This window comes from Bos grunniens, chromosome 14 (assembly GCF_055505025.1).
Source record: "Bos grunniens cultivar Pamir isolate PY7600 chromosome 14, Bosgru_T2T1.0, whole genome shotgun sequence".
NCBI lineage: Eukaryota > Metazoa > Chordata > Mammalia > Artiodactyla > Bovidae > Bos > Bos grunniens.
The window spans coordinates 48,908,204-48,934,542 of record NC_141178.1 but is presented as its reverse complement, the minus strand read 5'-3'; the positions used below and the strand labels follow the sequence as shown (position 1 = coordinate 48,934,542).

Sequence of the window (26,339 nt, the reverse complement as noted above, 5' to 3'; positions counted from 1 at the left end):
CTGAGTCGTGTCCGACTCTTTGGGACCCCATGGACTACAGCACTCCAGGCTTCCCTGTCCTTCACCATCTCCCGGAGTTTGCTCAAACTCATGTCCACCGAGTCAGTGATGCCATCCAACCATCTCATCCTGCCTTCTCCTCCTGCCTCCAGTCTTTCCCAGCATCAGGGTCTTTTCAGATTCTCATTAGTTGTCTGTTCATGCATAACAGTGTCTATGTGTCTCAAGCATAACGTTCTCTCCTGCGTGTTAGTTCTCACCTTCGCCTTCCCAAGGTCCTTCCCTCAACCTATCGGCAGCCTCACATTCTGCCCCAAACCACTCCCCTTTTGTATCGGTGTCCTCATCGACCAGGATTGCATCCAAGCTGTTTGCTTAGCATGTGACTGCAGGCACATTACTTAACCTAACTCTGCCTCAGTTTCTTCATCTGTGACATGGGCATAAAATAGTACTTGCCTCCAGGGGTTGCTGCAAAAGACTGTAGGAGTTAAATGTATCGCAGGAGTCCCCAGCACATAGCAAGCACTCAACAAATACTGGCTCTTGATTGTTAGCCAAGGTCAGTTCACCAATCTTATTTTCCCTGGTTTGCAAGAACCATACTTCTTCCAACATTCCAACAGCGACTTTTACAAATGGTTATTCACATTAAAATCTAAAGGAGGAAACATTTTATCTTTTTTCTGGTTTTCCCTCCCCCTTCCAACCCCTGCCCCATCCTGTTTCACCCCATCTCAGAGAAAGCAGGAGATAAATATCTTCAGCACAAATAACTCTATTTCATGTTTGTGAGAAAGTCTGAAAATAACTTGAGCTAGTAGCAATTTGAACAAGGATGTTTATATGGCCATATTCCTCAGTGTTGAGATGAAAACTCTTTTTTTAATTCAAGTATAATTGATATATAACATTGTATTAGTATCAGGTGTACAGTTTAATGATTCAATATTTGTATATATTGTAAAGTGATCACCACAATTAGTCTAGTTACCATCCATCACCCCACAGTTAAAATTTGTTTTTCTTGTACTGAGAACTTGTTAAATGTACTCTCTTAGCAACTTTCAAATATGTACTAGGCTGTTATTAACTGTAGTTACCATGCTATACATTACACCCTCAGGAGGTTATTTTATAACTGTAAATTTGTATATTTTGACCACTTTTACCCATTTGCCTACATTCATCCTACATGAGTTTGAGCAAACTCAAGGAGATAGTGAAGAACAGGGAAGCCTGGTGTCCTGCAGTTCATGGGGTCACAAAGAGTCAGACACAACTTAGCAACTGAACAACAATAATCCCAGGTGAAAATTCTAAACACATGTCCTCATGCAGGTAACTGCTTCCCATGATGTCGGCACTGGGTTAACAGATAACCAGGTTATAGAAAATTAGTATATCATTGTTACATCTTAGAGAATATAATCCGACCTGCATTAGAGCCAAATCCATGTAATAGGGAGTATAATAACAGAATTAATGCATGTGCATATATGTATATAAAATTAAGCTTTCATTGCAGTGTACCTTCGAAAAAGTTGTCACCAGTTTTTTTCTTACTCATGAAAATGGGTATAAGTTATATAAATAAGATTTTTTATACTCATCCCTGGTGGCTCAGATGGTAAAGAACCTGCTTCCAATTTGGGAGACCCAGGTTCAATCCCTGGGTCAGGAAGATCCCCTGGAGAAGGGAATGACAATCCACCCCAGTACTCTTGCCTGGAGAATTCCATGGACAGAGGCTACAGTCCATGGCATTGCAAAGAGTCAGATACGACCAAGTGTCTTACTAAATACTTAGTAAGACAACACTTACTGAATAAGTTTACAGGGCATTCTTAATCAATCTGAGAAATATATACAATTCGAAACATAGAAACTATAATGATCCTCAAGTGGTTACTTCAGGAAAGGGAAGTACCCAGAATTCTATCATCATCTAATACTTATGCTAAACATTTTTTTTTGGGTCACAACTCATGGCGTATGGCATCTTATTAATAGTTCTCCCACCGGGATTGAACTCACACCTCTTGCATTGGAAGCGCAAGACTTAGCCACTGAGCTGCCAGGGAAGTCACTGTCCTAAGCATTTTACATGGGACATTTTTTCACCTGAAAACTCTTTAAAAATAGATATTATGCCCATTGTAAATATGAGGTTTAAATGGGAAAGTTACTTGACCAAATTTTCACAGTTAGAAGGGTGACAAGTCTGTTCAAAACAAGATCTGTGTGATTCGAAGCTTGCAACCTTCCCACGAAACACTAATTACTATATTTAAGACAGCTTACAACCAGGGAAGGGTGACTTGCCCAAGGACTGGGTAGGCATTGTTAAAGGTCATCTATAATAGTTCTGCTTCAGATTCCTATAGTGCATCTTTTCTTCAGAACTCCAAAAATGGTCAACAATTTATTCTCATGACAGATCCTTGAAGCCAGGAGGAATAAGTGTTATTTTACCAGATGTGGAATCTGGAAGAACAAAGATATGCTGCAGTTTGCTCTAGGCCATAGAGTTAGCAGCAAAAGAAAATTAAAATTGAGGTCCTCAGATCCCTAACCCAATACTCATCCCCGTTAAAAATGACTACCTCTCATGAAGCTTCCATTAGGTAAATTTCTATAAATAATAAAGTGTGTGTGTGCAAAAATAATAATAGTAATAGCAGCTACCTTTGTTGAGTACCTGCCATGTGCTGAGTTCTTCCTATGAGTTACCTCTACTGCTCATGACCCTATAAAAATTTAGATGGTAAAAAAAAAAAAAAAAAATTTTTGATGGTGTAACTGACTTGCTGCCCATTCTATCAGTTCAGTTCAGTTCAGTTCAGTCGCTCAGTTGTGTCTGATTCTTTGCGACCCCATGAATCACAGCACGCCAGGCCTCCCTGTCCATCGCCAACTCCCAGAGTTCACCCAGACTCATGTCCATTGAGTCAGGGATGCCATCCAGCCATCTCATCCTCTGTCGTCCCCTTCTCCTCCTGCCCCCAGTCCCTCCCAGCATCACAGTCTTTTCCAATGAGTCAACTCTTCACATGAGGTGGCCAAAGTATTGGAGTTTCAGCTTTAGCATCATTCCTTCCAAAGAAATCCCAGGGCTGATCTCCTTCAGAATGGACTGGTTGGATCTCCTTGCAGTCCAAGGGACTCTCAAGAGTCTTCTCCAACACCACAGTTCAAAAGCATCAATTCTTCCGCGCTCAGCCTTCTTCACAGTCCAACTCTCACATCCATACATGACCACAGGAGAAACCATAGCCTTGACTAGACGAACCTTTGTTGGCAAAGTAATGTCTGCTTTTGAATATGCTATCTAGGTTGGTCATAACTTTCCTTCCAAGGAGTAAGCGTCTTTTAATTTCATGGCTGCAGTCACCATCTGCAGTGATTTTGGAGCCCCCAAAAATAAAGTCTGACACTGTTTCCACTGTTTCCCCATCTATTTCCCATGAAGTGATGGGACCAGATGCCATGATCTTAGGTTTCTGAACGTTGAGCTTTAAGCCAACTTTTTCACTCTCCACTTTCACTTTCATCAAGAGGCTTTTGAGTTCCTCTTCACTTTCTGCCATAAGGGTGGTGTCATCTGCGTATCTGAGGTTATTGATATTTCTCCCGGCAATCTTGATTCCAGCTTGTGTTTCTTCCAGTCCAGCATTTCTCATGATGTACTCTGCATATAAGTTAAATAAACAGGGTGACAATATACAGCCTTAACATACTCCTTTTCCTATTTGGAACCAGTCTGTTGTTCCATGTCCAGTTCTAACTTGCTTCCTGACCTGCATACAAATTTCTCAAGAGGCAGGTCAGGTGGTCTGGTATTCCCATCTCTTTCAGAATTTTCCACAGTTTATTGTGATCCACACAGTCAAAGGCTTTGGCATAGTCAATAAAGCAGAAATAGATGTTTTTCTGGAACTCTCTTGCTTTTTCCATGATCCAGCAGATGTTGGCAATTTGATCTCTGGTTCCTCTGCCTTTTCTAAAACCAGCTTGAACATCAGGAAGTTCATAGTTCACGTGTTGCTGAAGCCTGGCTTGAAGAATTTTGGGCATTACTTTACTAGCGTGTGAGATGAGTGCAACTGTGCGGTAATTAGAGCATTCTTTGGCATTGCCTTTCTTTGGGATTGGAATGAAAACTGACCTTTTCCAGTCCTGTGGCCACTGCTGAGTTTTCCAAATTTGCTAGCATATTGAGTGCAGCACTTTTACAGCATCATCTTTCAGGATTTGAAATAGCTCAACTGGAATTCCATCACCTCCACTAGCTTTGTTCGTAGTGATGCTTTCTAAGGCCCACTTGACTTCACATTCCAGGATGCCTGGCTCTAGGTGAGTGATCACACCATCGTGATTATCTGGGTCATGATGATCTTTTTTGTACAGTTCTTCTGTGTATTCTTGCCATCTCTTCTTAATATCTTCTGCTTCTGTTAGGTCCATACCATTTCTGTCTTTTATCAAGCCCATCTTTGCACGAAATGTTCCCTTGGTATCTAGCAATGTGATAAATTTAACATATTCAAATTGGGCTTTTCTAGCTTGAAAGTCCAGATTTTTCCAATAAGCCACATCAATATGAGTATGAAATGCCATTCCCAGGTCCCAGGCAGAAGATAGGTGATATTCAGTGCTACAAAGTCCTACTCTAATAAATGAATTATGGTAGTACTTTAGATTGGGCTTCCCAGGTAGCTCAGCTGGTAAAGAATCTGCTTGCAATGCAGAAGACCCTGGTTCAATTTCTGGGTTGGGAAGTTCCCCTGGAAAAAGAATAGGCTACCCACTCCAGTATTCTTGGGCTTCCCTGGTGACTCAGACGATAAAGAATCCGCCTGCAATGTGGAAGACCTGGGTTCGATCCCTGAGTCAGGAAGATCCCCTGGAAGATCCCCTGGTATGGCAAACCACTCCAGTATTCTAGCCTGGAGACTCCCCATGGACAGAGCAGCCTGGTGGGCTACAGTCCATGGGGTCGCAAAAAGTTGGATGAGACTAAGCACAGCATAGCACTTTAGGTTATTGTGGAAATTAAATGAATAAATTTTTATATAAAACACCTTAGACCAGTACCTGGTATCAAGTAAGAGTTTAATAGGTGATGATAATGTGACATCTCCCCTTAGATTGGATTCTAGCCAAACAGCTGCACACATGATTCTTTGAACAAAAGAGCCAACCTTCTCTTCTTCCTCAGGTGTGTCTTACCTTCACTTATATATTGTCTCAGCCAAAAGTTAATTCATTTTTTTCCATAAGATTTTTGGTCAACCCAATATAACCCATCCAAAGCACTTAGACACAGTTACTAAACAGAGTGATTAAATGCTGAGTTAAACTCAGGGAATGATTCATGCATGAGGCTTGGTCCGTCCCCTTCATCCCAAGTTTCAGCATAGTTGGAAAGGCTCACATGAAATAATATAACTTTGGAATTACTGAAATAGTTTTATCGAGCACCTTGCGCATGGTAGATGTCCGGAAGTATTTGTGGAATGAATGTGCTAAATTATCAACACAGACTAAGACGTCAGAGACGGAGGAGGAGGAGGGTTGAACTGATGTTGTCCCAGAAAGCAGGAAAGGAATTTGCAGGAGTAAGTGGTTGGAGAAGATGGAGAAAACTGGATTTGGCCATTAACCGATTTACCAAAAAAGTCCAAGAGCGTAGATAAAAGCGAGGCAGTGTGACATCTGTATTTCAGGAGGGGCATGTACTTCAGGTCCCATTAGCCTTACCTGAAGTCACGCTCTTATCTGATTCCAGCAACTCTTCTGCACTGGAAAACCATCTCATTACCAGGAGCATGTAAATGATCTGCAGCAGGTTTCAGAGCTATTCCTTTAAAAATTCTCTTTCTCCACCTCCGTCTATAAACTCTCCAAGTAAGATGACCATTTGAGTTGCTGCTATTTCCAGGTTTTATTGCTCAGCCATAAAAATTGCCATGATATAGAACACTAAAATGACTGTGGCCCACGTGTGGTAATTACATTTCATTAAAATTCCTAGTATGCTTGCCACTAAGGAGATTTTCAAAGCCTTTAGCTAATTACTCTATCTAATAGGGTCTATGACTTGTTCAGAGAGTCCGTGGTACAGGAAATAATTGGCATTTTTGTCAATGACTTCTGTATTATACAAGAATGTATATATAAGTAGTGTTTGGGGGTATATGTATATGCGCATGTGTATATATGTACGTGCATGTATGTATGTATGTATGTTTGATTTTATATGATATGTCATCTGTGCCAATGACCATGCTAGACCTTAGATGGGATTAAATTCAACTCTTCAGGAAAGAAACACACTTTTTGTTCATTTCTGTCCCATCGGAAATCAACAAGGAATTTGGCTAATGGGTTGTAATCCAAATAGGATAAGTCACTAAAAATTCTGCCTATATTTTTCTACAGAAATCTACTTGTCCCCTCAGCTCTTCCAGGACAAAAAAAGAAAAATTTTAATGCATTGTGGTTTTAAAACTAAGGAAGGTTTTCAGTACAGTTGTGTTTTACAAATTAGTGTTTGCACTGAAGTTGATATAAATTGGAACACAGAAAGACATAAAGCCATCATTTTTTTAAGAATAAAGAGAGCCACATTTTTCTGTCTGATAAAAAATAGAGTATTTCTTAAGTTTCTGCTTGGCTGTGAGTTGAATCCACTGATGTCTTCTTTTGCTACTACAAACATTAAGTAATCAACACTTGGTTTTTGAATGCATGAGGTGGATGGATGTGTCTTAAACCACTTGGATTTAAGACAGATACATGATATAAAAACTCAAGCACCACTGATTCCCAAACATTCTGGAGCTATGAAATATTATTTATTTGAGACCCTTTTCACGAGCAAGAATTTCATTTTTTATTTTTGACTGTACTAGGTCTTTGTTGCTGCGTATGGGCTTTCTCTGGTTGAGGGGAGCGGGGGCTACTCTTCACTGCGGTGCACAGGCTTCTCATTATGGCGGCTTCTCTCCTTGTGGAGCACAGGCTCTAGGAACCTGGGCTCAGTAATTGTGGTTGAAGGGCTTAGTTGCTCCTGGGCGTGTGGAATCATCCCACACCAGGGCTCAAACCCACCTCCCCTGCATTGGCAGGGGGATTCTTAACCCCTAGACCACCAGAGAAGCCCTCCGAGAACTCTTCTGAGAACTTCCTGGCACCTCCTCAAGCGAATTGGCCATATCTAGGAGTGCAGTGCAGCAAACCCAAGCTTAGAAAGCACTGATCTCCATGTTAAAAAAAAAAACAACTGCATAGCACCAGCTCCATGCAGTTTTCAGCTAAGAATGTGTGAAGATTGTGTCATTCATCAACTAACTGTTCTGGTTAGGATCAGGGTAAGGGTTAGGGTTGGCTTCCCTGGTGACTCAGTGGTAAAGAATCCACCTGCCAATGCAGAAGACTTGCTTTTGATCCCTGGAGTGGGAAGATCCCCTGGAGAAGGAAATGGCAACCCACTCCAGCATTCTTGCCTGGGAAATCCCATGGACAGAAGAGCCAGGCTACAGCCCATGGGTCACAACGAGTCGGACACGACTTAGTGACTGAACAACAACAAAGGGTTAGGGTTAGGAGAGAGTGAGGAGAACTGGTTACTCATAAAGCACGTAGTTCTGCCATTGTAGATGAGCTGGGAGTGTCCGTCTATTCAACTGGAGCTGTTTTCTAACCGGGTCACATCAGTACATTGCTTCACACTCAAAAATATGCACATCCCTCTCAAAGGCCATCCACCTGAGCTCCTTAGACCTAAAAGTATACCTTCTGCCCTCCTGTGGGATCCCACTGCAAAGAGGTCCAATAACCAGTTGTGAATCTAAAGCAGTGATCCTTAACCCAGCTTCACATTAGAATCACCAGGGAAGCTTTGGAAAAATCCCAGTGTCCAGCCAAGGTGAGAACCACTGATCAGATGTATTCATAACTCCCATGTGCCATATCAATTTGAATTCATATTTGGTTTTTTTGTTGTTGTTGTTTGAGTCAAGTTAAATCATCTCTAATTTAGTTGGTCCGTAGATTATTCTTGACTTCTTGCCTTTTCTTGGTTTTGTAAATAGGTAGTTACTTGTCTTGTCTCTTGAGCTCCTGCTTCTCTGGACAGAGATTTACATTCAAAACATTCTGGCCAAACCGCTAAAGAAGGTTGTTACCTGGTGTGTCTTGAAATAGTTTAATTCAACAGCACAGAGTGTATAGGGGCTAAAGTGAAATTACAGAACACGTTCTAGATAGCAGGGATTTGGGAGCTCTGTGATAGGGCCTCCCAGGTGGCCCTAGTGATAAAGAACTTGCCTGCCAGTGCAGGAGACAAAAAACTCAGGTTCCACCCCTGGGTTGGGAAGGTCCCCTGGAGGAGGACATGGCAGCTCACTCCACTGGGCTTGCCTGGAGAGTCCCATGAACAGCTTGACGGGCTACAGTCAAACACTACTGAAGGGTTTAGCACACACAGGTAGAAGTGCAAAGGCTGCTGTGATCATTCTGCAGCTACTGACGCCACGTGTGTGCTCTGTCGCTCAATCATGTCTGACTCTTTGCGACCCTCTGGACTGTAGCCCGCCAGGCTCCACTGTCCATGGGATTTCACAGGTGAGAATACTGGAGTGGGTTGCCATTCCTTTCTCCAGGGGATCTTCCTGACCCAGGGATCGAACCTGCATCTCTTCCGTCTCCTGCATTGGCTGGCAGATTCTTTATCGCTAGTGCCACCTGGGAAAGCATGTGACTCCGTTAAGAGAAAACAAACTGTGGCTCAGCATGATGGTCCATTGTGAAGGGCTGCACACCATTTTGTACACTAGTGTCAGTGTCAAACTTCACCTTGCATCAAAATAGTCCTCAAAGATACAGGTATAACAAGGGGATACATGAGATCACTTCACAGAAGGCCTGAAAAAACATCTTTTATCTAATCATTTTTCATTTATTTTCATGTATATTTGAAAATATAAAACTGGCACAACAAACACACAATTTTACAAGTATTATGGCTTTGTCCACAGTTTAGAAATACACCCATTTGAAAGAAAAAGGGGCTTCCTTGGTGGCTCAGATGGTAAAGAATCCGCCTGCAGTACAGGAGTGCATGCTCAGTCACTTCAGTCATGTCTGACTCTTTAGACCCAGGTTGAATCCCTGGGCTGGGAAGATTCCCCTAGAGAAGGGAATGGCTACCCACTCCAGTATTCTTGTTTAGAGAAATCCAGGGACAGAGAAGCCTGGTGGGCTATGGTCCATAGGGTAGCAAAGAGTCAGATGTGACTGAGCAACTAACTCTTCACTTAAAGAAAAAAAGTATCAATAAAAAATTGTACACAGGTGATACTCATATATGGATGTGGGGGAAAAAAACACAAAAGTTTGATAACTCTATATTGTACCATGTTGTAACAACCATGATCAACTTGAAATGAATGTCATTATTCTTCCCTTTTGCCAGATTAATATTTTAGGGAGAGAAAAGGGAAAATAGGAAGATTATCAGCTCTTAAGTCAGTTATAGAGGATCCCATGAAATAACCCCCAGGCAAAGAGCTATTATTTCAGCCAGGTTTGATACCCATAAAATGGAGGAGGGGGCACTGAGATGTGATGCTGTGTCATATTCATCCAGAGTTAAGCTGGAAATTTCTGTAGCTGTATATATATATATATATATTTTTTTTTTGGCTTCTCTGTGCAGCATGCAGAATCTTAGTTCCCCCACTGGAGATCAAATCCACATCCCCTGCAGTGGAAGCATGGAGTCTTAACCCCTAGACCACCGGAGAGGTCCCACCTCTGTAGCTATCTTAATAGAAAGCTCAAACGAGAAAACCTAGTGGCAAGGGAACCCTCTTACACTGTTGGTGGGAATGCAAACTGGTACAGCCACTATGGAGGACAGTGTGGAGAGTCCTGAAAAAACTGGAAGTAGAACTGCCATACGACCCAGCAATCCCCATGCTGAGCATACACATCAAGGAAACCAGAATTGAAAGAGACGCACGTACCCCAGTGTTCACTGCAGCACTGTTTACAGTAGCTAGGACATGCAAGCAGCCTAGATGTCCATCGGCAAACGAATGGATAAGGAAGTTGTGGTACATATACACAATGGAATATCACTCAGCTATAAAAAAAAGAATGCATTTGAGTCAGTTCTAATGAGGTGGATGAAGCTGGAGCCTGTTATACAGAGTGAAGTAAGTCAGAAAGAGATACACCAATACAGTATATTAACACATATATATGGAATTTAGAAAGATGGTAACGATGACCCTGTGTGCAAAGCAGCAAAAGAGACACAGATGTAAAGAACAGACTTTTGGGCTATGTGGGAGAGGCAAGGGTGGGATGATTTGAGAGAATAGCGTTCAAACATGTATATTACCATATGTAAAACAGATGACCAGTGCAAGCTCGAGGCATGAAGCAAGGCATTCAAAACTGGTGCTCTGAGACAACCCAGAGGATAGTGTGGGGAGGGAGGAGGGAGAGGAGTTCAGGATAGGGGGACACAAGTGCACCCGTGGCTGATTCATGTCAGTGTATGGCAAAAACCACCACAATATTGTAAAGTAATTAGCCTCCAATTAAGAGTGTGCACTGTTTGTAGAAGGATAAGAAAAGTCACAGAGGATGCCCGGCTCATCTGCTCATGTCTATGTGTGTATGCATGTTAGTCGCTCAGTCATGTCTGACTCTTTGCCACCTCATGGACTGTAGCCTGCCAGGCTCCTCTGTCCATGGGATTTCCCAGGCAAAAATACTGGAGTGGGTTGCCATTCCCTTCTCCAGGGATCTTCCTGATGCAGGGATCGAACCCAAGTCTCCTCCATTGCAGGCGGATTCTTTACCGCCTGAGCTAAGAGAAGCAAATGTTCTTGTCTGCCGTGTATGAAATTTGGCTCGCCATGATGGACTCAGGTTAAATTCATTTCTGTCTTCCTCATATGCCACTCTTACTGGCCTCGAATTAGAAATTCAAGGGCAGAGAACAAAGCAGCCAAGTTTGTTTTTTCCAGAAAAAAGACGGGTCTGGTGAAAACAGCCCTGACAGCTGTGCTCTGAGGCTTGGTGAGTTAAGTAAGGGCTTTTCCATGTTTCATTCAAGACTGTTTAGTCTGGATGCTGAGGATTTATGTATCAATTCTTGGCTTTGGTGTCATTGAGGTAGTTCTGATTTCCTGTGATCTCGTGGTCATCTGTATTCGCCTGCAGTGAAGGAAATAACTAAGAGAACAGGAGTCAACTTATTCCAGGGTCACTTGAAAGCTGGCCTTTTTTCATGCGCTCTTTTTAACGGTGTTGCCAGGGTTCTAAAAACAAAAGCAGCAGTCCTTAATCAGAAACACCTGATGTGGGTGTGTAACTGGCTCTCACGTTGGCTCTTGCAGAAGTGGCAGTGCGTCGAGGACACGTCTGGCAAGCTTCGAATTCACAAGTGCAAGGGCTCTGGTGACCTGCTCGCTGTCCGACAGAGCACGCGGCCCCTCTTTCGTGGCTTCCACGACAAGGACAAAGAGTGCAGTTGTGGCGAGTCCGGGTATCGGGCCAGCAGGAGCCAGAGAAAGAATCAGAGGCAGTTCCTGCGGAACCAGGGGACCCCAAGTAAGCCATTGCCTGTGACCCTCTCGGTGGCAGGCTGAGGCTTTCAGGCTTGGCCGTTAGGAAGGCAAACAAGCCTTGATCCATCTACATGTTAAATATCACCAATGCATAGGTTTGGGGCTAAAAGCAAATAATGGTTCTGTTTAAAATATGAAGGCTGAGGTCATTTGAAATTTTGCTTTGTGAATATTAAGTTTAGAATGAAAATATACTCTGTAAAAGCGGCAGACACAAACATATGCATACTTAAAAAAGAAAATGAAAATCTGAAGTTTCAGCTAGAAGATGAGTTAACAGTATAAATTGCTAAAAAATATATGTCATAAAATTATTTATGTATATGTGCATGTCCCTGATAACTCAGTTGGTAAAAATCCACCTGCAATGCAGGAGACCCTGGTTGGATTTCTGGGTCGGGAAAATCCTCTGGAGAAGGGATAGGCCACCCACTCCAGTATTCTTGAGCTTCCCTTGTGGCTCAGCTGGTAAAGAATCTGCCTGCAAAGTGGGAGACCTGGGTTCAATCCCTAGGTTGGGAAGACGCCCTGGAGAAGGGAAGGGTTACCTACTCCAGTATTCTGGCCTGGAGAATTCCATGAAGTATGTAGTCCATAGGATCGCAAAGAGTCGGATATAACTGAGCAACTTTCACTTTCACTATAAAACATTAAATTTAACGTGGTACAATGGGAGGCATAGTTATTTTAATAGTTTGTTTTCCTGAGTGATGAGGATCCAGATATTCATTGCATTCTTCTGTTTTACATCTACAGCAGATCAGAACAACTGAATAGTAAGAAAGAAAACATAGATTCTATACTACTAGGAGTTTCTCAGACTTGTATACATCTTTTTCTGGAAATGATAATGTTATCTGGCTTTCTTTGTATACTGGAAGAAAAAATTCAGGGCTTATGCATTTAACTAATAAGAGAAGCATGCATGCTTTTTTAAAAAAAAAGCTTGTCTGCTTTAGGACAATGTGTTTTTCTAATTCCTCTCATTGATTTGTAGGGTCTAACTAGTCGAATTCAGTATGAAAAGCACTGCCTAGCATTTTTATAAAAACTCTTATCAGGCAGCTAGCTATCAGATTCCTATGAAGCGGCACCTTCCATAAAAGAATGAGAGTTTAGTGCCATCTAGTGGCTAAGTACGAAAAGTGACATTTCCGTGATAATGCCTTTATGTACTTTTTTTGTTGTTGTTGTTGTTTTTGTTTTTTGCTAAATCTAATTTTATTTTGTTTTTAAACTTTACATAATTGTATTAGTTTTGCCAAATATCAAAATGAATCCGCCACAGGTATACCTGTGTTCCCCATCCTGAACCCTCCTCCCTCCTCCCTCCCCATACCATCCCTCTGGGTCGTCCCAGTGCACCAGCCCCAAGCATCCAGTATCAGGCATCGAACCTGGACTGGCATCTCGTTTCATACATGATATTTTACATGTTTCAATGCCATTCTCCCAAATCTTCCCACCCTCTCCCTCTCCCATTTTGAAAAGCAAAATACATTAAATTCTGAACCAAGAAATCAAATCATAGACTAGAACAACGGGAGCCCTTAGAACAGACTTCTTAAACTCAGACTCCACAGGTGAACTGTATAGGATCATCAGTTCGGTTCAGTTGCTCAGTCGTGTTCAACTCTTTGCAACCCCATGAATTGCAGCATGCCAGGCCTCCCTGTCCATCACCAACTCTTGGATTTTACCCAAACTCATGTCCATCGAGTCAGTGATGTCATCTAGCCATCTCATCCTCTGTCGTCCCCTTCTCCTCCTGCCCCCAATCCCTCCCAACATCAGGGTCTTTTCCAATGAGTCAACTCTTTACATGAGATGGCCAAACTATTGGAGTTTCAGCTTCAGCATCAGTCCTTCCAATGAACACCCAGGACTGATCTCCTTTAGGATGGACTGGTTGGATCTCCTTGCAGTCCAAGGGACTCTCAAGAGTCTTCTCCAACAACACAGTTCAAATGCATCAATTCTTCGGTGCTCAGCTTTCTTCACAGTCCAACTCTCACATCCATACATGACCACTGAGCCCTCTAAAATTTTATCCAAAATTTTAAGTATATTCTTTGTGTATATATGCACGTTTCTGGATACAAAACTTTAAAGGAATCGATAATCCAAAAGGCTGAAAATCATTGACTTGGGAGATTTTCTTTCCTCCTGAAAGAAAATGCCAGGTTTAATAATTCACACCAAGATTTCTAATGGGAAAATGACAAAGGAGAGGACCCAGACCCTCACCCTTAACAGAAACCATCCCCAGTGTCCAGCTTGAAGGTGGAGGCAGCCTCTTCTCTCCCAAGAACTTCAGTGTTACTCCCCAGGCACTGACCGTAAAGCACACTGATTTTTCTGTGTTGAGCACAAGCCGGAGAAGTCTAGGGCCATTTTTTTCGAGCTGTGTGGGGAACAGGGGTTGGATGCTCCTCTTTTCCGTCACGGTGGAATTCATGAGCACTCTCAGTGAGCTACCTCAAAGAGGCATTCCATCTCAGAGCAGCAGAGAGCAAGATGGTTCTGATTCTGCAGCCTATGTGTGCCCTTTCTTCCTACTTTAGCAGCAGGGTCGACACATCAGAGCACTGAGTGCGCCCCCACAGAGCCTGAGTGCATCTGAGCGGCAGGAGCCCATGTTTGCACGTTAAAGCTCTTACCTAGCCCACAATGAGTTTTGACAGTGGTCTATGTTGACCAGAAAGCATACTGGCCTCCCCCCGGCATTATTTCTCCATCTGCCAGGTCCATCTGCCATTAGTCCATTGGCTGATGAAAGCATTTGCAAAGTTCAATTTTTTTCTTAGAGCAATCTTTTATTATTTGTGCAAATAGAAGGTGTCTGGAACATTTGAAAGTGAAAGTGTTAGTCAGTCACGTCCAATTCTTTGCGACCCCATGGACTGTAGCCTGCCAGGCTTCTCTGTCCATGGAATTTCCCAGGCAAGAATAATGGAATGGGTTGCCATTCCCTTCCAGGTGATCATTCCAACGCAGGGATCAAACCCAGGTCTCCCACGTTGCAGGCAGATTCTTCATTATCTGAGCCATTTACCTTTTTGAAAAGGCAGCCCAGTCAAAAAGGGGCGACTTTGTCATCTGATAGTTTATAGTCCAAGCCCCCACAACTGTTGGCTGCATGACCTTGCAAAAGATGCGTAGCATTCGAACCTCAGATTTCTCATCATAACATAGAGATGAGAACACCACATTCATGAGCCTGTTTTGACACTCTGATCGTGTTTTGTTTTAATGTGAGGATTTATTATCATAATACTTGTCTTTCATGATTGTGCATTAGAAATATGTACGTGGGAAATGGTCTTCCCTGGTGGCGCTAGTGGTAAAAACCTGCCTGCCATCGCAGGAGACATAAGAGACGTGGGTTCCATCCCTGGGTTGGGAAGATCCCCTGGAGAAGGAAATGGCAACCTCCTCCAATATTCTTGCCTGGAAAATCCCATGGACAGAGGAACCTGGTAGCTATAGTCCATGGGGTCACACATAGTTGAACACGACTAAATCGACTTAGCACACGTGTGAAGGAAATAATACATAGCAAAAGCTTTATTAAATTATAGTCATTACTATTATTTATAGTTTTATCCAAACTGCCTTGTAGTTCACATTGAAAACAATGTTGGGTGGACCAAAAGTTCGTTTTCCATACCATCTTACAGATTTTCCATACCATCTTACAGAAAAATCCAAACAAATTTTTAGCCAACTCAATAGAAGTTCCCCTGGAGAAGGAAATGGCAACCCACTCCAGTATTCTTGCCTGGAGAATCCCATGGACAGAGGAGCCTGGTGGGCTATAATCCATGTGGTTGTAAAGAGTCAGACACAACTGAGTGACTAAGTCAGTAGAAGTTCACAGCCTACCTTAAGCAGAAAGTCTTAGAGATCACCTTGACCTACTACCTCACTTGAGGGATGAAGGGCCTAAGGTCCAGAAAAGCACACCACTCTGCGCTGTTCAAGCCTGGACCAGAGCCTGCCTCTTCCCGCATGAATTCCCTCGGGCCAGCTAGGAAGGCCGTGTGTGCTGCTCACCCCCCTCGAAATGCTCCCCAAGCCTGGCGATCATTTTCATCCCTCCTGAACTATACCTGGATATCCGTGTTAATTTGTCTTCCCTTCTTTCCAGAGTACAAGCCCAGATTTGTCCATACCCGGCAGACACGTTCCTTGTCAGTCGAATTTGAAGGCGAAATATATGACATCAACCTGGAAGAAGAAGAACTGCAGGTCTTGCAGCCAAGAAACATTGCCAAGCGTCATGATGAAGGCCGCCAGGGGCCCGGAGGCCACCAGGCGACTGGCGGTGGTGACGGGGACACAATGCTGGCGGACAGCGGCAATGTCGTGGGCCTGCCCACCACCGTCCGCGTGACGCACAAGTAAGAAGGCTCTGTGGTCACGGGGGTTGAGTTCAAAGCCATCCCTCCATATTGTCATGATTTTTCCCCATTGCAAAAAGTAATATCGCTCAGCAGGGCAGTGTCCGAGTGCTAGACCACGTGATAACTGAGGGTTAAGAATCAAGAGAGGGGCTTCCCAGGAGACTCAATGGTAAAGAATTCGCCTACAGTGCAGAAGATGAAGGAGATGCGAGTTTGATCCAGTGCAGAAGATGAAGGAGATGTGAGTTCAATCCCTGGGTTGGGAAGATCCCCTGGAAGAGGAAATGGCAACCCACTCCAATAGTCTTGCCTGGAGAATCCCATGGACAGAGGAGCCTGGTGGGCTATCGTCCCTGGGGTCGCAGAGTCAGACACGACTGAGTGAGAAGCAACAGGAGTCCAGACTGTCATAGATTTGGACTCTTTTTGTTTTGGGTCGGTATCACGTGAAGGCTGATCAGCTGGGCCCTGAGACAGAGAGATGCTGTCACATCTTGACTTAGCAGGCATGGAGTTCTGCTCTGAAGCGGTTACCTTTGTGGGGTCTAGAAAACACGTACAAATCATTACCCGGACTGCAGAGGTGCCCCGTGCTGCCTGGTCACCGTGGCTCAGAGCAGTTTACCCTCAGGACTTCAGAGATGAAATACAGCCCAAGGGAGGGCTCTGGGTCCTAGAGAAGCTTCCAGAAAGATGGTGTAGATTGGGGATGGATGTGAGATCAGAAACACCTGACCTGTCCAGATCCCAGAGAATCACAGAGATGAGGTGGGGTGGGGGAGATGACTCCTCCTCGGCTTTGACCGACTGCCCTGTTCATCTTTCTAAAATCTGTGTGCTCTCTTGATAGAGAAGTCTTTTCTTTCCAAATGCATTAGCAGTATCTTTGTTTTCTTTTCATTTCATCTTTAGGGAGGCAGGGTGCCATGAGGACTGCCAGGACTTTTATCTTTGGGACAAGGGTCTCTAGGCTCCTGTGATGGTTACGGTTGGATACTGAAAGATTTAGACCCAGCTTGGTTTCTCTTTCAGTGTTGATAGACCCCGACCCCATCTCACCTGCTGTCCATCCCTGGGGCTGCTTCTTACTTCACATTGAAAGAGGCCCCTCAGTCAGGCTCTTTTTAACAAAATGAGCTGGATTAATAAACCCCTTCTAACTCTGTATTTCTTCAAGTCAGTCACTTCCATTACGGCTGTGAGAACCTCATTCTTTTCCTACAGTATTTGGTGGGGCTTTCAGAAATGGAGTTTGGGGTGATACTTGAATATTTCCTCTCACTTTGTGATGATGTCTCTCTGACACCATCCTCTGACCTTGCCAGTTGCCAGGAAATATTCCCACTTATCCTTGTTTATGGCTCAGCTCCAAATTAATGCTAACATCCAAGTTAAGCATTTAGATAATGAAGTTCCCTCTGCTATTCCTAATGTTTTTTTTTTTAAACTACTTGCCTTTTTTTAAGTGTTTTCCAAAGAGCCTCGGAACCAGCATTAGGTGCATTTTTAAAATTTATTTGTGTTTTACTTTTTGGCAACGTGGCATATGGGATCTTAGTTCCCCGACCAGGGATCAGACCTCTACCCTCTGCATTGGGAGTGCAGAATCTTAACCACTGGACCACCAGGGAAGTCCCTCTAATGTTTTCTGATACTAGACTAGAAACCTGTTTCTAATGTAGCTTGTTTTTGCAGGTGCTTTATTCTTCCAAATGATACAATCCATTGTGAGAGAGAACTTTATCAATCAGCCAGAGCCTGGAAGGACCACAAGGCCTTCATTGATAAAGAGGTGAGCTGAAGCCACGTGATTGGCAGGTGTATTCCAGTTGCAAACTCTGCTCGCCAGCCCTGCTGTGTACGCTCATCCTTTTTTATAATTAGGTGGAAAATAGAAGAACAAGGTGCTTCTCTTTCTCCAGTGATACAGTGATAGTCCTGACGGAAAGCAAAATAGACAGTGAGAAAAGCCTGACCTCTTGAAATCTCTGTGAGCAGAATGATTCGATTATGAAAGAGCCAGCTATTAATGCTTATTATAACACATTGGACGGTATAGAGAGGTAGACCTAGTCTATGCTCAGCTTGTTTCCAAACTGTTATCTCAGATGAATAGCTATAATTATGGATCACGGAAAACGGGGTGGAAAGAAAGTTACCTCGTATAGAAGATCTTGACCGTATGATGTCATTGTTGGTGTGTGTGTTTTCCAGATTGAAGCTTTGCAAGATAAAATTAAGAATTTGAGAGAAGTGAGAGGGCATCTGAAGAGAAGGAAGCCTGAGGAGTGTGGCTGCAGTAAACAGAGGTGTGTGTGCGTGTCCCACCACAGAATCATCTTCAAAACACAAGCTGCAGTGACACGCACAGGGCTCGCCTCTGTTTCACCAATAGAAAGTTTAATAAATGGAATTCCCTAATGCATATTATAACAATCTAAACCATTTCAGTCAAATTAAATATGTCATAAACCCAAGCAGAAGGTTAAAAAAAAAGTCCCGTTAAGACTGTTACATATAACAAAGTAACCGCCTACCTTCCATTCTGCTTCCATTTTATAAATGAACTATTTGATGAAATGCATGATTAGCAAACTCACTTTTTTTTTTAATTTTATTTTATTTTTAAACTTTACAATATTGTATTAGTTTTGCCAAATATCGAAATGAATCCGCCACAGGTATACCTGTGTTCCCCATCCTGAACCCTCCTCCCTCCCCATACCCTTCTTCTGGGTCGTCCCAGTGCACCAGCCCCAAGCATCCAGTATCGTGCATCGAACCTGGACTGGCAACTCGTTTCATACATGATATTATACATGTTTCAATGCCATTCTCCCAAATCTCCCCACCCTCTCCCTGTCCCACAGAGTCCATAAGACTGATCTATACATCAGTGTCTCTTTTGCTGTCTCGTACACAGGGTTATTGTTACCATCTTTCTAAATTCCATATATATGCGTTAGTATACTGTATTGGTGTTTTTCTTTCTGGCTTACTTCACTCTGTATAATAGGTTCCAGTTTCATCCATCTCATTAGAACTGATTCAAATGTATTCTTTTTAATGGCTGAGTAATACTCCATTGTGTATATGTACCACAGCTTTCTTATCCATTCATCTGCTGATGGGCATCTAGGTTGCTTCCATGTCCTGGCTATTATAAACAGTGCTGCGATGAACATTGGGGTACACGTGTCTCTTTCCCTTCTGGTTTCCTCAGTGTGTATGCCCAGCAGTGGGATTGCTGGATCATAAGGCAGTTCTATTTCCAGTTTTTTAAGGAATCTCCACACTGTTCTCCATAGTGGCTGTACTAGTTTGCATTCCCACCAACAGTGTAAGAGAGTTCCATTTTCTCCACACCCTCTCCAGCATTTATTGCTTGTAGACTTATGGATCGCAGCCATTCTGACTGGCGTGAAATGGTACCTCATAGTGGTTTTGATTTGCATTTCTCTGATAATGAGTGATGTTGAGCATCTTTTCATGTGTTTGTTAGCCATCTGTATATCTTCTTTGGAGAAATGTCTATTTAGTTCTTTGGCCCATTTTTTGATTGGGTCATTTATTTTTCTGGAGTTGAGCTGTAGGAGTTCCTTATATATTTTTGAGATTAGTTGTTTGTCAGTTGCTTCATTTGCTATTATTTTCTCCCATTCTGAAGGCTGCCTTTTCACCTTGCTTATAGTTTCCTTTGTTGTGCAGAAGCTTTTAAGTTTAATTAGGTCCCATTTGTTTATTTTTGCTTTTATTTCCAATATTCTGGGAGGTGGATCATAGAGGATCCTGCTGTGATGTATGTCAGAGAGTGTTTTGCCTATGTTCTCCTCTAGGAGTTTTATAGTTTCTGGTCTTACGTTGAGATCTTTAATCCATTTTGAGAGCAAACTCACTTTTTAACCTTCTTGCCTGCAGCTATTACAACAAAGAGAAAGGCGTGAAAAAGCAAGAGAAATTAAAGAGCCACCTTCACCCATTCAAGTGAGTAACCATTTGCTACATTTCCTGGGAGTGAAGGGACTGTTTGCTGGGCGTTTCTGAAAGGGGACTGGAACTCGGTTCCAAGTGATGTGGCTTGAGAAAAGTAGATGCAGCTGGGAGGGTATTAGCTCAAGAAGTTGAAAACAAGCCCACATCTTGCCAAGGGACAGAGGCAATCCTTGCTTCTGGAATCCCATGAGGGGGCATCACATGGGGCTGTAATCTAATTCCACGTGTTCCCTCTGACAATACACTGTGTTCCCTCTGACGATACACTGGCTGGTAACTGGCTTGTCCTCCATGCACTGCTTTCTGTGGGCCGTGATCACGACACATGGACTCACTGAATTAGGTCCCTGTGTTCTGTAGAGCAGCCTGCAATCATGTTGAATTCTGAAAGCTGGAAGAAATGGACATCTTTTTAAAACAATAGTAAAATTAGCATATAAGAGGAATTTAATATTTGAGCCTCAACAAAATTTGAGCCCTTCATGGAAAAATTGAAAAAGTAAAAACACTTTTTAAAAAAATTCTCTCCAAGCCTGTTTTGTAGGATTTGTCAATAGAATTCTAGAAACTTAATTCAAGTTATCTAATCCAACCAATCATTGATTTCATGGCTGATAGATACTGAGCTGCCAGGAGGTTGAGCCACTTGTCCAAAGGGTAAGGCTAGTGGAATCTTCTGATTCACATTGACATTTATCTCCATCAATGTTTGCATTCAGTAAGGAAGAAAATATTGATCCTGTTGAGATAGTAAAATGCTAAGGGTGTTGTCACTTAATGAGTTTGTCTTCAATATCACTGATTATATTCCATGCTTTGAGGCCCTCTGAAAACATAAACTGAAAGTCGCTCAGTTGTGTCTGACACTTTGCGACCTCATGGACTGTAATCCACCAGGTTCCTCTATCCTCTATCCAGGCAAGAATACTGGAGTGGGTTGCCATTCCCTTCTCCAGGGGATCTTCCCGACCCAGGGATCAAACCCAGGTCTGCCACATCACAAGAAGATTTTTTCACCATCTGAGCCACCAGAGAAGCCCTGAAAACTTAAGGCCATCTATTATTGTGTGTCTGTTATCTTATGCCTGAATATGTGTGTGAGACTCATAGCAACCTGTTCTTACTTGAGAAAGTGCTTTCTGATCATTTAAACGTCCCTTCTGTTGAAATAGAGAAGCTGCTCAGGAAGTAGACAGCAAACTGCAGCTTTACAAGGAGAACCGCAGGAGGAAGAAAGAGAGGAAGGAGAAGAGGAGGCAGCGCAAGGGCGAGGAGTGCAGCCTCCCCGGCCTCACCTGCTTCACACACGATAACAGCCACTGGCAGACGGCCCCGTTCTGGAACCGTGAGTCGCTCCATCTAAGTGCTCCTTCCTGCACTTCCCTGCTGGTCCAGTGGTTAAGACGCTGCCCTTCCAATGCAGGGGCGCCAGGGTTCGATCCCTAGTCAGGAAACTAAGATCCCACATGCTGCGCATGCATGCATGCATGCTAAGTCATTTCAGTCATGTCTGACTCCTTGTGACCCTATGGACTGTAGCCCTCCAGGCTCCTCTGTCCATGGGATTCTCCAGGCAAGAATACTAGAGTGGACGGCCATCCCCTCCTCCAGGGGATTTTCTCAACCCAGGGATCGAACTTGCGTCTCTTATGTCTTCTGCATTGGCAGCCGGGTTCTTTACGACTAGTGCCGCCTGGGAAGCCCACAGGCTGCCCAGTGCTGACAAAAAAAAAAGAAAAATGCTACTTCCTGCCACCATGTGGACAGCCAGCAGCTCACCCAGTTACTTAGATGAAGGAATTCAGCAGCTGGAATCCAGGAATCTAGAAAGATTCTAGATTAAAGTATCATATCATTTTTCTATACCGACAACTAGGATCATTTTTGCCTCTAAATTACTTTTTTTCTTTAGAAATTTTTATTTTGGTCTTTTGTTTGAAAATGCCACGCTCTCCATGGGTTTTTCTCCCAATAATATTTCACAAGGTCCCCAGCCCTTGACGGATTTCTGGCCCAGCAAGACTGCTCCGTCACTAAGTAACTGAATAAATGGATGAACACTTTTACCCCGAATATGCTTCGTTTCTGCTTTCTTCAAGAACACATTCTGCATATCACAAAAGGAAGTAAAACTCCTTGAACGCAGGGACTCTGTCAGATTTATTCTCAGTCCCCTTCAATAATACCAGCTTCTTGCATGAAGGCCAGCCAGCCCACAGAGTAGCTAAAACACCAGATCTTCTAGTTGAAAGGATCGCAGTAGGCCTCCCAGGTCAGTGCTTTGCAAACTGAATTTGGAGACTTCAGGGAACCCACAGACCATTCTTAGGGAGACCGAGGGCCTATCTTCTGACCATTTTTGTTCTATCTTTCTGTTTTCATGCATCTTGATTTCAGTGTCTCTGTTTGCACTTAGGTTTACATGGGCTTACCAGGTGGCTTAGTGGTAGAGAATCCACCTGCAGTACAGGAAGGTGCAGTAGACTTGGGTTTGATCCCTGGGTCAGGAAGATGCGCTGGAGTAGGAAATGGCAACCCACTCCAGTATTCTTGCCCGGGAAATCCACGGACATAGGAGTTTGCTGGGCTACAGTCCAGGGTCGTAAAGAGTCAGACATGACTGAGCACGCATGCACAACGACTTAAAAAACAGAAGCAGACTCACAGAACTTAAAGAATGAACTTATAGTTGCCAGCGGGGGAGGATGGGGGGCGTTAGGGAGTTTGGGGTGGACATGTACACACAGTAGCAGCTTTAATCTGACAGCTCTTTCATATATGTTCTACAAGTTAACCAGTGAACCTCTGCATGGTACAAGAAATGTTCATGGTAACTGTCCATCTCATGTTCAAGTGTTGTGGAGAGTCTGTGACATCACAAATTTCTACATTCTTAAATCCTCTGAGCTGGATTCAGGCCTTCTCCAAGCCCATCTACACTGCAGAATCCCCTGTTTCCAGGGCCCATTTGTAACACTCGATCATCTGACATTCAAAACAAGCTAAGGCCCTGGGTCCATCTTTTTATTAAGCAACCTTTTTTTTTTTATTTTTATAAAAAATGACAACAACCATAAATAGGAGTTCTGATACTTTCCTTCCTTCTCTCCACTCATCGCCCGGTTTTAGAGATCAATACCCAGCAGAACTTAGGGGACAGCAGACGAACAGGCCTGAAACTTCACCTTCATGAGTCGCCACTGTTTTTTTCCATCTTCATCTAATCTCACAGCAAATTTGTATAGAGAAGGCAGAGGAAATAGAGTACTTTTAATGTTCACCCATACAATGTTTGCAAGAGAGAAAATATGAACTTAAAAATGTGAAGACAAGAAAAGGTTGAAATATCTAGGCTGCCACCTTGTCTGACTCTCTTCCCTTTGTTTTCTTTCTTACCAACAGTGGGATCCTTCTGTGCTTGCACGAGCTCTAACAATAACACCTACTGGTGTTTGCGGACAGTTAATGAGACGCATAATTTTCTATTCTGCGAGTTTGCCACTGGCTTTTTGGAGTATTTTGATATGAATACAGATCCTTATCAGGTAAGTCCCTATGTTCTCATTTTGTGAAGCTATTGAAAATGGAATAAGGAGAACGTGAGCTTAAAGCTGTCGTCCTGGCCTCTTTGTCCACAGCTCACAAACACGGTGCACACAGTCGAACGGGGCGTTTTGAATCAGCTGCACCTGCAGCTGATGGAGCTCAGGAGCTGCCAAGGGTATAAGCAGTGCAACCCAAGACCCAAGGGCCTTGAAGTTGGTAAGGAGAAAAAAAGAATTTTTTTCTTCCTATAGCACCTGGAAAATTCTTTCTGTGGTCAAGTTTTCTGCCTTTGAAACATATAGCTGGGGAGAGAAGATGTGAAAGCGTATCTTTTGGGACCCTTACAGGGGAAACTCTCCAGGCAATTCCAAACATACTTTGTTCAATAAATTTAGCTCTGGGTGCACTAATGAAAAATTTAATACCCCTAAAGATTTGGTGGGCATTTCATTCCATCTCTCCCAAAGATGCATTCTCTTAGTAAACCTCAATATCTGATGAAAGCATCCATTGGAAGATGGGATGAAAGCCCCAGGGGTTTATTTGTTACTGCTGTCAACAGTCATAAGAGATACTCTAGGTCAACTGGGAAATCCTTTTTTTTTTTTTATTAAAGAGAATTAGAATGGAAACACACAATGCCCTATTTCTGCCTTTCAGAGTTTGAAACTTACCCAATTGGATACCTGCCCATGACATACTGAATTAGATTTCTTTTGCCAGTATTTCCTGTCTGAAACTAGAGATGTTTGAGCAGGATGTTGTTTTGAGATCTGAAAGTTTAAGAGGGCTGACATGGAATCATCCTGAAGTTCTCTCCCTGGTCTGCAGTGCTAAACTCACTCATTTCTCCCTTGGCTCCTGGAGAGTAGTTCTTTCCAGTGTCTGCCCCAGCTCTTTCCTGGTTAATGAGAATACTGATTTTCTCATAATTCCTATAGAAATGTAAATATCAGCTGTCCATAGAAGGAAAGAGAAAGTGCTGGAGCTGGCCAAGGGCATAACATGTCAACCCCAAAGGGCCAAGAGTTTGACCCATAGGCATGTGCTATGTGCTGCTACTGCTACTGCTAAGTCACTTCAGTCGTGTCCAATTCTGTGTGACCCCATAGACCTCAGCCCACCAGGCTCTCCTGCCCCTGGGATTCTCCAGGCAAGAACACTACTCCAGAGTTACCATTTCCTTCTCCAATGCATGAAAGTGAAAAAGTGAAAGTGAAGTCGCTCAGTTGTGTCCGACTCTTAGCGACCCCATGGACTGCAGCCCACCAGGCTCCTCCTCCAGGCAAGAGTACTGGAGTGCGGTGCCATTGCCTTCTCCGTGCTATGTGCTAAGTCACCTCAGTTGTGTCTGACTCTTTGAGAGCCCATGGACTGTAGTTCGCCAGGCTTCTCTGTCCATGGGATTCTCCAGGCAAGAATACTGAAGTGGGTTACCATGCCCTTCTCCAGGGGATCTTCCTGACCCAGGGATTGAACCTGTGTCTCTTAACATCTCCTGCATTGGCAGGGGAGTTCTTTACCACTAGTGCCACCTGGGAAGCCTGGATCCATAGGCAGTGGGGAGCAATCTGCAAGACTCCTCTGTTGGCAGCTGGGTTTTCTCAGTGCCCTTAAGGGCCTGTGTCTCTGTGGGTCCCCTGTAAGTCGGCATCAGCAGCATCACCAGTAATAAAAGCAGACAGCTCCCTGGGCCATGTGAGTGATGGGAATGAGAAGCCAGGATGCATCCTGAAATGGCAGCATCGTCACCAGTCACTTCCACCAGTATTGGGTCCCGGAGGTTTTCAAACTGCAAGTTGCAGCTTGAAAATTCTACATCCCGTGGGCGGTCCCATCACCGCTATCAGTCCCCACCCCTCCATTCATGCCTTGGTGGAATTCATCACCAGCCAGGAGAGTCCAGATTTTTGGTCAGTAGCTCCACTCAACTTAAATCTTTTCAGATATCTGGTGTATCTGACCTTTTCCTCAAATCCTGAAGGAAAAAAAAAAAAAACCTACAGCCTGGAAACTGGAACAACCATTAGAGGCACTAGAAATATGACACCCAGATATCTCTTCCCCGAAGTTCATAGCAGTCTTATTGGTGATGACATGGCCGCTCCACTTAGTGAAACCTGATCAAGCCTCTGAATGGTGAGTGACGTGCCAGGTGGAGCCTGTTTTTGCTGTTACACTTCAAGCAGTCCACTTCTAGACGATTCCTAAGAGAGATGATTGTCGGCCCTTTCTTCCAAGGGTTCCGTCTAAAGCCACCAAAAGTTAACTATTCCTGAGACTTACTTGAACTTTGGGAAGTACCGTCTTATTACTTTGAAATGGACTCTCCTATCTCACCCCCACCTATTTTTCATGTAAACTCCAATATGTTTTATTTTAAACCCTTTTTTTATTTATAGCTTTCCATCCTCATTTTGAACCTAACAGAAAAGCTCTGTTGGACTCTGGCGCTGTCTGTATTTCACACGATATGTTTCTTTCTAGGATTTAGAGGTTGTGCATGAAGCAGGACAGAGGGGGTGGTTTTATGAGTTCTAAAGCTAACATAAATTACTCTTATATTTTCCTACATCAGGAAATAAAGATGGAGGAAGCTATGACCTGCACAGGTATTCAGACTTTTTTATTCTCCCTGGCAGCTTCTTTCCCAATAATTGCATGACCGAGCCATTTTAACCCATTTCCGCCCCCACCTTGTCGCTCGGAGCGTAGCTCGGGGTGCATGCATGTCCTAACAGCT

At 43.4% G+C, this 26,339-nt stretch overlaps 1 protein-coding gene across 7 annotated transcripts in view; it reads left to right on the top strand.

Annotated features, from left to right (window-relative positions):
* The window catches only part of SULF1 (sulfatase 1), a 198,344-nt gene that overhangs the window by 159,714 nt on the left and 12,291 nt on the right, over nucleotides 1-26,339 (top strand). For 6 of the 7 annotated variants that reach the window (XM_086335453.1, XM_086335450.1, XM_086335451.1 and 3 more), the window contains 9 exons: nucleotides 11,421-11,634; nucleotides 15,802-16,054; nucleotides 17,753-17,849; nucleotides 18,272-18,366; nucleotides 19,976-20,041; nucleotides 21,223-21,395; nucleotides 23,453-23,595; nucleotides 23,689-23,812; nucleotides 26,175-26,208. In XM_086335453.1, the coding sequence (XP_086191579.1) occupies nucleotides 11,421-11,634; nucleotides 15,802-16,054; nucleotides 17,753-17,849; nucleotides 18,272-18,366; nucleotides 19,976-20,041; nucleotides 21,223-21,395; nucleotides 23,453-23,595; nucleotides 23,689-23,812; nucleotides 26,175-26,208 (1,199 nt within the window). The remainder of the gene's footprint in view (nucleotides 1-11,420; nucleotides 11,635-15,801; nucleotides 16,055-17,752; nucleotides 17,850-18,271; nucleotides 18,367-19,975; nucleotides 20,042-21,222; nucleotides 21,396-23,452; nucleotides 23,596-23,688; nucleotides 23,813-26,174; nucleotides 26,209-26,339) is intronic. The other variant, XM_086335456.1, reaches the window with a different exon arrangement.